Source organism: Eleginops maclovinus, chromosome 24 (genome assembly GCF_036324505.1).
Source record: "Eleginops maclovinus isolate JMC-PN-2008 ecotype Puerto Natales chromosome 24, JC_Emac_rtc_rv5, whole genome shotgun sequence".
Taxonomy (NCBI): Eukaryota; Metazoa; Chordata; class Actinopteri; order Perciformes; family Eleginopidae; genus Eleginops; species Eleginops maclovinus.
In genome coordinates this window covers 2,821,370-2,831,934 of record NC_086372.1, presented here as the reverse complement: position 1 = coordinate 2,831,934, position 10,565 = coordinate 2,821,370, and the positions used below count along the sequence as shown (strand labels likewise).

Genomic DNA, 10,565 nt, shown 5'->3' with positions numbered 1-10,565 from the left:
GATTCCGGGCAACACATTAAGTTAAGCTGTTATACAATACTGACTTAATTAGTAATAACTTAATGTATAGTGTAATACTAGGTTAGTGATTCAAGCATTTACAGCTAAATTATAGGATAAAGTCCATTATGTTAAACTGATTTCTTGCCATTTTTTAAACACTTTTCTGACTCTAGAATGTCATCTTGAAAAACACTGGTTTTATTGTATATCGGAGAAAATAAACAACACAGGAGCTTGCTTTTTAATTATGAAAAACGGTGATTATTGTCTGAAAAGGTATTCAAAATGTTTTAATCTTGCGTTTGACTTTTTGGGGCTTTTATTTGCAAGGTCACAACCGGATATGGTGGTTGTTATTGTGGTGATTGAGACGCTGGTGTTTCAACAGAACCCGCCGAAAAGCGTCTCCAGGAAACAGAGGATGGACCAATGAATGAAAACTTTCCCCTCCGGAAACAAAGAAACAACATTTGTAGTTCTGAACTTCTGACCTCACCTAAAAACACTTAGCATGTATAAACTGAGGACTTAAAAATCACCTTTATTTTATAGTTTATATAATATAAGAAAAGTGTTTCAACTCTGTTAATCTGCTGTAGTGAAGAATTAAACTGTACTGTATTTAACCTATCTTTTTAAAATGGATATTCATTTGGAGTAATCTTATAGCCTTAGTTTTAATTTAACTTTATTCATACTTTGTTCATGTTATTTTATTCTGTTAAATTTTACTTCTTTTATAAAATTGTATTGTTTTGTTATTGTAATTTTAAGACTTTAAAATTGTATTTGTTGTTTTTATAGGATATAAGGCTACATGTTTGTATTGGATGTGCTAAAGGTTCTGTTTATTTGGTCTTTTTAATCTGTTTTTGTACAAGATAACAGTTTAAAAATGTTAGTAAAAAGTGCATAACATTTTATTCTTTATCAGTTCAGCACCGTCTCGATGGACAGCACCACTGGGGTGCCGCCATCTGGAGAACACCCCCAAAAATACACACATAAACACACTCCACACTCAAAACCATGTACATTGTTTGCATTATCATTCATTGCATTGTTCCTCTGTTATAATGCACTAAAGTTATTCCTAATTTTGTCTTTGGTGTAACATTACGCTGCCCCAAACAAACAAATCAATAGCCTAATTAACTGAAACCTCCAATCAATTACGCACCGAAAACACTAGAGTGCGCATGCGCTCACCTCCACGCACAGCCACCACCTGGCTGCTCGTGACGTAGATGAGAGAAAAGCTCCTTTGGTGCGAGACAAGAAGCTTACTAGTACTCACACAGAGGGGGAGATAGGAAGAGTTGGGTCCGGGCTGAGAGGAAGAGCAGCCCACCTGTGTGTTTCTGCATGAACTGACTCTGACCACACACACACACACACACACACACACACACACACACACACACACACTCCTCTTGTTACTAGTAAAGCCTGGTTAAGTCCCTGTAGGTGAGTTCAGGTTTGCATTTGTTTGGAGCAGCTTTCATCGGACCGTTTCTTCTACTATTCAGGAAGAAGAGAAGGGAGGAAAAGTCATGGACAAAACAGGAGAATTAAAAAGAAGTTAGCGCCTACATTAGAGACACCTTTCTGAACGAGGAAGAAGCGGAGGAACAGGATGGGGATGGATTTCAGCAGTCTGCGGACCCTCATCAGCAGATATGTGAGTTTTTGCTACGTTTACGCAATCCTAAATGTTGCTTATCCAAGCCACTCCTGTGCAGAGTAAAGCCCTTTGCAATTTCCCGAGATAAACAGAAAACGTGTGATCTTTTTTATCACTATTGGTTTCAAATTCCACCGAAGCAGCTACTCTTCCGGATTAAGTTTCACTCGCGAAAGGAAGTGGAAAGAGGATCGTTGGGATATGAGGCTCTGTCTGAAGCTGAAAACACCCTGAATCCTGTTATTCTTAAATAGGACGTTATTGTTTTGCCTTGTAATGTAAAAACAATGGCAGTTTGACAGGAGTGCAAGTGCCTTACATGACTCAAAATCCCGTCCAAATAGAATATATTGGTGATTTTATTAAATGTCATCGCGTAAAACATCATCATTATGCAGTATTGAAATACACCGTGGTTGAGTAGTTGTAGTTTTACTGAAAAAAGTGCTATTTGGTCCATTATTTTCGGCTTTTGGTGCCGAAACGTTAGCCGTGTCAATGAGATTTGGCATAACAATGTCAATTAATATTAGTTTGTTAGATAATAATAATAATAGTTAGCAGCACATCATTTTCAAACACATCTGGATCATACATTCAGAGAGGCAGTGTAAAAGGTGGAGTCCTCTATCGTTATTGATTGTAAGGCAAGACTCTGCAGAGTAGAACATGTCAAGAGCTGCAGACAGACAGTAAAACAAAGGGAAAGAATCACTGCACTTTCAGAGCAAAGCCGCTGACAGACATTTTGCATAACTTGTTTTGCATCAGATAAAATGACTTGAATTGCAAAACTTGTGTGCAATTCACTATTTTATGGATACTCCCAGTGGACTTCAAATGGATCAGTCAGTCACATGAATTATGTAATCCAGTTGTTTTCTCCCTGCTCATGAAATCGATGGCCAGCAGTGGAGCAGCCGGTCTTTATGGCTGTGAGTTGCATTAGGGCTCCACAGTAATGTGTTTGACAATAATCCACATGAGAGCCACGCTGAGGGGGTTATACCTCGGCTCCACGCTCAGCTGAGGCTCAGACACAGTCTCACAACTGTTGAAAATGGCTGATTAGATAAACCCCTGCTGTGTGGAGGGTGAAATGTAGTTGTATAGCCAGAAACATGCAGAGACAAGTCTGTGACTGGAAGGATGTGGGATGCTGATGACGTTTGCTGCTGTAATTGATCTGGATAACTGCTTTAGACAAATGGGTTAGGGTTAAATTGATTTCACTGCCGCTGCAAAAACCCCGGATGCAAAGAGGCTGCTCAAGATGAGGGTTAGGGACATTTATCTGGCTGTCAATACAGGGCCTTTATGAAATATCCGTCAATACTGCGAGTCAGTGGCATGATGGAGTATGAGACCCTCTGACCACTCTGTAAATTAGACTTACTGGAAGTGCAGTCTTTATTTGGATAGCCTAAAATATTTAGTATCATAACACAGATCTGCCCTTTATGTTTTGTGTTTTTGACTATTGTTCATGTATCGATTCTGTCTCTATGTGTTTTCTTTATTAATGTTTCTGTACTGTTTTTAACTTTGCTCATGAACTCTGTTTTAATAGCAAACGCCTCACCAGGGACAGGGGTTGCAAATTAGCTTCGGGTAGATTGTATGCATGACATCTGTTTGGTATTTCATATGAAATAATGTTTAATGCAGTTGTCCCTGATCAATAAACGTCTAAATAAAAATATTATAAAGAAGGCATGTCGAGATTAGTCTTTTGAACAGTAAACAAACAGATTCAAGATTAAACGACTGTGAAAACATGCAGCAAGATTTTAAGATTACAGAAGAAAAAGCTGTTCTGTTTGAACAATTGAAAGGACTCTTCAGCATTAAAAGTACAGTTATCTCTCAAATATTGATATTAAAGTTTGGTTTCTATGCATAAAAGTCCAATAATCAGAATGGACAGAGTGCTTAGGATTTATTTTGTAATTATTCTAAAATAAAACTTTGATTTTACAGAAATAAATTCTTACATACAATTAAGAAAACATGTACTTTTATAATAACGGCAGTAAGAAGCTTAATATATCTGCAGAAAACTATATGAAATTAAAGGTACTTGAGGCAGGAAACTTGTTTGATTAATAATTCACTTGGAAAATAAGTGAATACTAGTATTAACAACCGGTCTGTTTACTACTTTCAGCATAAGACAGATTAATTTAATTAGCTAATTTGGGCCTTTTCAAACATCAATCATGTGACCTAGAGGATGCATTACATATGTAATACATTTTCCCTTCACTGAATAGGCATGTAATCATACAAAATGAAATTAGGTCAAGTCTAATTCAACAAAACATGCATTCAGTGTTTCAGCTTTCAATGGAAACTATGCTAAATGCAACTTGAGTTGAGCTGAGGACACCAGTTATACTCTCAGGGTTATTCAGTCTCCCCGTGTGCAGCCACGATGATGATGAAGTAAGAAGAAGAAAGGATGTTATGTAAGCTTTTAAAGTGTAGACTGTCCTGCCGAATGAGAACAAAATGAAATCACAGTGACAAGTACGGAGAGCTAGTGTACTCGTACTGTACTCTCTCTGCTCGATCTCTCTTGTTCTCTTCTCTGGGAAAGTGTAAAAGTAAGATGTGTTGTATAAATTGACTCTCTGCAGTGCTCAGTTCAATTCTTCAAGTGCAGGGAGCACTGAAACTGTTTCGCAGATTCCATTTAACCATCAAAAAGTATGAAGTAGTGTAGTTTAATTGTTACTTTGCTTCCCATCCTGGTAGACAATAATGACACATCTCCTCTAAAAAAGTCTCAGTCTGAACCACTGATTGAATCCATATTAAATTGTGATACTCAAGCTGAAAAGGAAGTAGAGATCTTGCTGTGCTTCAGTGAGTTTAAAGCAGCCGGCAGCATTCCTCTGCCACTGACGAATCTGGATTCCTGGACAGGAAATGCCTGTCCTCTCTCTCCGTCTGGCTTCCTGCCTTCCTCTCAGTGGATTAAAGGGTTACTGGTGGTCACTATACCCTCACACGCTTAATCCATTTTACAGCTATACCCTCACATCCAAGCCATTCACTTATCTCCTGCTGCTTAATGTCATGCACTTCCTTTCTTTTCAACACAGCAGTCACTAGCATCAGGGGCTGTGTGCAGGAGTAACGGGTTGGAGTGCAGTGAGTTGTGGCAGGTGACGGTGTTGTTCTCTCTGTAGCGTAACGGTTACTGTGGGCAGGTGGAAATCAGTATAGCCGGGTGACGCAGAGGGCAGCAGCTCACATGAACTCCTTGGCTCTGTCTACTTGTCAATAATTCATTAGCAGACTGCCTGACAATGTTAGCTGAAGTTTAGACAGCTTCTTATAGAGTTGTCGCCACATGAATGGCTTTAAAATGTACTCCTGTTCAAGTCTCTCAGACGAGTATTCAATGGGTTTGTGGGTATCAAAAGTTAAATTACAATCCTATTTAGGGCTTTTATTTTGAAGGATTTGCATGTTGTTGTGAAGCTGTGTAACGGATTTGCAGCGTGCTCCTGTGTGTGTGTGTGTGCCCGGCTGCTAATCATTTAACACCGGCCCGTCCATACTGCCCACAATCCCCAGAGTGCAGCAGGGTTAACCTCTTTACCTGCAGATTTACGGCTCGCACTAAGCCACTGTTCACTGGCTGCTGCTTCACTTTTAGTTCACGTTCAGCTGGGCCTGTATTGTTTACACAGGAGACAATACCAGTCACATTTCACTTGATTTTGTACATTTTCATGGCACTTTTGGATGTTTAATCTAGTATTAAAAAACATTGAATGACCCCTAAGATTGTGGAAGTCTCCCTCGAGTTAAGAATCCTTTAATATGTGAAATCTGCCTTTTTCAGTTGCTTTAATTACCGTATTGTAAGCAGTTGTCTTTTCCCGTTGCCCTTACAGTTCCTGCTTTCATTAATGGGTTGCATGCGTGTCATAGCGGTTACATTAACAGTGTATTACAGCCCGTTGAACAGGGAGGTGGATGATGGATAGCCCCGGGTTAATGGAGCTGCTGTATCCAAAGGGAGGGGGGGGGGGGAGACGTTATTTGAACTTGGGTCATCATAATAACTTTGGGTTGAAAGTGCTGAGAGGTACACCTTAGTGTTCCCGCTGTCTGAGGGGAGTGAACATTCAAGTGGAGACAAGTGGAGTGAGAGTGTACACCCCCTTTTCCTGAATGCTGACTCTGCACACATCCCCCTCCCTCTTCACCTCTCTTCTGCTTTTTTTGTTTGAAGTCATCATTGTAGAACTATTGATTCATTGGATTATTGCACTCACAATTTTGCCGACTTGCAAGAAACGGATCTTTCAGTCCCCCTCTTCCCAATCCGATTTAGAATTAGGGCTTCACTTATTGACTTGTTTCTTGATCGTTGAGTCTGTAAAATATTAGAATATGGTGACAGTCTATCCCAGTGTCTCACAATCAAAGGACATGTATTTTAAAAATCCTATTTTGTCATTCAAAGCCCCCAGAACATTGACTTTAATATGATATAGAACGGATAAAAGAAAGATCTCTCAATATTTAAAAGGCTGATACCACATTTTCTGCCCTGTTACCCAAAATATACTTCCAACATGTTTGCCAATTTTAATCTGTCCTTGGACTAAACTATTGTAGCTACTCTGATTACGTAGTTTGATAAACATCTATTCATTAAAAAGCAATTATTTAAAAAAAGTCTATTTCTTGCCCCCAACTTGTAGTGGGACATTATGTTGTGTCAGCAGCTCTTTTTTGAGGATTTGTGGCTATATTAAAAGTACTGACATTTTCTTCCTGTGGATACGCCGACGAGGAATGTAGTGTCAGTGCGTCAGGAATAAATACTTCTGGTTCAGGTTGAACGGTATCACCTCGAGTGAATGCCTTCATTCTTCAGTTGATGCAACCAGGAGTACAGTTGTATCTCTTGTGCTGTTTGCTTTGTCCTTCTACCAATGCTTTATGTTTTAATTTTGGCTGTTATACTCTGCTTGGACTGAGTGGAAACACACATCTGTAGTCATAGGATAAATGCATCCTTGTTGGCATGAATATTTCTTTCTCTTTATGTAAGCAAACAGTCTGATATTTGAGTGTGCTCCTTCCCAAAAAGCTGATTCACCGCAGAATATGGAGCTCCTGAGGCCGAGATAAAAGCTTTCCAACGGCATCCAAAGGGAGCACTTGTGAAGCCACTTCTGCAGCGAGTGCTTGTACAACATCTTATAAAATAGATCCTCTGTTCTGAAGATGCATTTGTTGCCAAGCGACAGAATACAAACCGTTTTTTATTATTGCCTGGAAGTGCAGATGATGCATGCCGGTTAGTTGGTGTGTGAGCGATCAGTATTCAGATGAAACTGCTGAGCACTAAAGGGATTTCCAAAAGTAAGCACACGAAACAACATCGATTATCCTGTAACATTATCAACGTTAGAGGACTGCGACCGTCTCTAACACACTGTCGGGCTGTCAGAGTGATATAACACCGAGACGAGGTTACACATCACTGCTCTTGGAAATGTCCCTGATAGAATTGAGATGCCATGTTGTCACATTAGAGCAAAAGTGGGCTTTATAGACGTTTCATCTTTGGGTTTTCACGTGGCTCGACGACCACTGCATTCATGTCATGTTGGAAATGGTTTCTGTAAAGTCTTCTGAGAATTTGGTTTCAGTGTCTCATTTAAAGGAGCATCACAGGACTGTTCACGCACTGGAAGGGGAACAATATAAATAACAGAACTACGCTCACATACATATACTGTCGTAGTCTCCGAGTGCCTCCGAGTAAACCCAGGTGACCTCACTAAATCCTTTTTAAATGTGCTTTGTGTAGCATTTTGACATGAATAAATAATCAGCACATTAATATTTGAGTGTAATTGCCGCAAACAAAAGAGACTAAATTTGCAACCCGGCAGTACTCTACATCGTGTGTCATCGGGTCGGATTAGGCATTATTGATTTACAGCACAGAGGCACACACTTAGGGAAGAAAGGCTTTCCCAAGTTTGGCAATGGATATAAGCTCTCCATCATTAGCATTGGCTGGACTAAATATAGGAAGGCGTCTTGGATTTTGTGCAATAGCGTTTGTTCTTTTTTTAATATTTAAGGAGGAAGATATTTCTCTTTTTGAGTGGTGTTGAGTGAGTTTCTTCGAGGATACGTGCATCACATCAGCATAGTGTTCTTCAATGATATAGAGCTTAAAGAGGACATATTATGCTAATGTTCAGGTTCATATTAGTCTTTAGTGTCTCTACTGTGACTGTCTCCATGCTTTAATGTTCAGAAAGCTCTTTATTTTTCTCATTCTGCTCTGGCACGCTGTTTCTTCATTTTCTGTAAAGTGTGAGGATCTTAGGTCTCCTAACTTCCTCCATGGTGCTCGGTCAGTCATGTGACCGGTCTCATGAGGGCCACATGATGCTTCCCCTCATCCCTCTGATTTATCCTGTGATCTCCCCTCCCCCTCAGATGTGATACACACACTTGTTGTCACCACATTCCAGAATGTAGGAAGAAGGAAATAGTCAGACAAAAGTCACACAGAGTGTGAAGCTTTTCTTACTGACAGTGAAATATAACAGCTTTTAATTTCAATACTAAATAATGCAGTGGTGTGAAGACTTCTCACACCACTGGACAGCTGCCGAATCAGACTGAAAGAAGAAGGAGGGACAGAACTAATCAAGAGAGAGAGATTAAATCTTGAGAAACAGAGGGTGATTCAGATGATGAGATAACCTCTAGCCCTAGGAGTGACTCAGAGGAAAAGGAGTGTTATTCTCATGGTTGTCGAGGAGATAATGACCATATAGTAATTTTCTCCTCTCCTGTAGTGTGTGTGGTTGTCTCCCTGACATTAAAGGGCAGCGCGATTCATGGGGACATGTGGCGATCAAACACCACAAGCAGAACAGGGAGCAGGAGTTCAGCTGAAGGGGGAAAAAAGCAGCACTAAGCACAAAATAAATAAGGGTACGAGATTTTACAAAATATATTGCTAGGCCCGTAACTTTGACCCAGTCTATCACTTTCTCCTACTCACTTTTCTGCAGTTTTGGTAATGCTGTTAAGGGTTGAGCACAAGTTGACACATGGGTGCTATCTCCCCTTTGGCGTAAATTCTTATCCAGGGACAGGCGTTATAATGCCTTGCATGTTATGTCTTGTCGTGGACAGCTGACTAAATACATGGGACTGGGGGAGAGATCTCCAGGGCTTTCACACTTGTGTCGTGGATACTTTCGTTTACCGACAGCCTGTTAGGAAACTAGTTGAGGAAGAGCATTTTAAAGTTGAGGACAGAAACAAAGAGAGAGACAGATTTAGAATCCTTGGAGAGGAGCGCGTCTACGAGGAGCCACCAATGAGACAAACAGACAGGAATAAAGTGGAGATGGAGACACAGAAAAGGTCAAACGGAGAGGAATGATCACACAGTGGGCCTTTTTTATTTCATTCCATGCCCTGTGTTGTTATTGACCCTGCTCCACTGTGGCATAGTTTAACTTGGATCGTAGTAACCATAGAGCTAATGAAGGCGACTGATCACACCCGGCGTTTGGCTTGATATCAAAAATGTTGCCGGCAGTTTGTATTGATATCAGTTAACAGTGTGGAGCTGCTGAGTTTCTGCATCTTGTAGCAGCTTGAACTTTAGAGCCTCTCACCGTGGAAACAAAACGAGGAATGCAGGAGTGGTATTCCTGCTAATAATTAATTAAAGTTATAAAGAAACTATAGAGAGCCCAATTGATGAGGAAAGTGAGCCATCATTTGAGGTGCAGGAGTAGAAAATGCTTTCACTTACTGGATATTCCTCAGTCTGTGTGTCTGTGTGTGTGTTTGTCAAATGTGGGAATGATTACCGGCAACACTAACAGTGTTATGACCACCATTAAGCAGCCGTGTACCAACAGGACTGACATCAGGGAAGTGCTCCCATTACCAAGAAGAAGGGGAGGAAAAGTTAGAAAATAAACTAATTAACAGAAAAAGTATTGAAAGCATTTTGGTTGTTTTCTCTGAGGTCATGAGAGAGGAGAGGAGCAGACAGCATGGCTTCAAAGCAAGAAGTGAAAACACGTAGAGTAGACCAGCAGCTGATGGGAGTGTCAGTGTGTTTATCCAATGCTTTAACTAGACAAGTGTGTATAGACCAGACTCTTCTTCAGATGCTATAAATATTTGATGTCTCTGCAACTTACTTTATGTCAAACTTCTGGCAGCTGCAGTATGAGGTGTTCATCTGCACTTTCAATGGCAGTTATTGAGTCATTTAAAGCTTGCCGTGTCCACAGATCAATGCAGACACTAAGTGTGACCTGGGTACTCACACACAAACACAGACAGACATGTTTCACTGAGGAGTCGCTTAGAGCAGAGTCACACTGCTCATGCTTTCCATGTGATGTTTGGGATTTAAGGGGCATCCATGGTGAGCTGAATCATTTGCATTTGTAACTGCCTGGAGCTAAAGATGGAAACGGCTTCCAACTGTGCAGCTTTTGAGATGGAACTGACCTTATTTAAATGGACTGTCCACCTGAGCTTTATTAGCTACAACCTGGTATACCTTACTGCCATAAAAACCTTCTCATTTGTGCTTTTCACATCATATGCCTACTCATGGGGGGGGGGGGGGGTCATGTGATCAGCAGCAGCTCTGCAGACACAATGAGCAGCAAGCATGAGCAGTGAGTTTATTCCCTTTTAAAGAAATGACCACACTTCCCGAGGAAATCCACAACAATGGTGTCCTTTCTCAGCTGTCCCCCCCCCCCCTGCCTCACTTCTGTCCTGCAATATGCTGCATCCACTTCATCAAGTGCAATAAGGGCTCAAAGCAGCTTACAGCAGGCAA

The 10,565-nt window shown here is 40.6% G+C and overlaps 1 protein-coding gene across 6 annotated transcripts in view; it reads left to right on the top strand.

The window, feature by feature from the left end:
• Positions 1–1,284: 1,284 nt before the first annotated feature.
• atp11a (ATPase phospholipid transporting 11A) overlaps positions 1,285–10,565 on the top strand; it is a 28,537-nt gene continuing 19,256 nt past the window's right edge. For 5 of the 6 annotated variants that reach the window (XM_063877986.1, XM_063877983.1, XM_063877989.1 and 2 more), the window contains exon 1: positions 1,285–1,684. In XM_063877986.1, coding sequence (XP_063734056.1) covers positions 1,640–1,684 — 45 coding nt within the window. In that variant the 5' untranslated portion in view covers positions 1,285–1,639. The remainder of the gene's footprint in view (positions 1,685–10,565) is intronic. The other variant, XM_063877985.1, reaches the window with a different exon arrangement.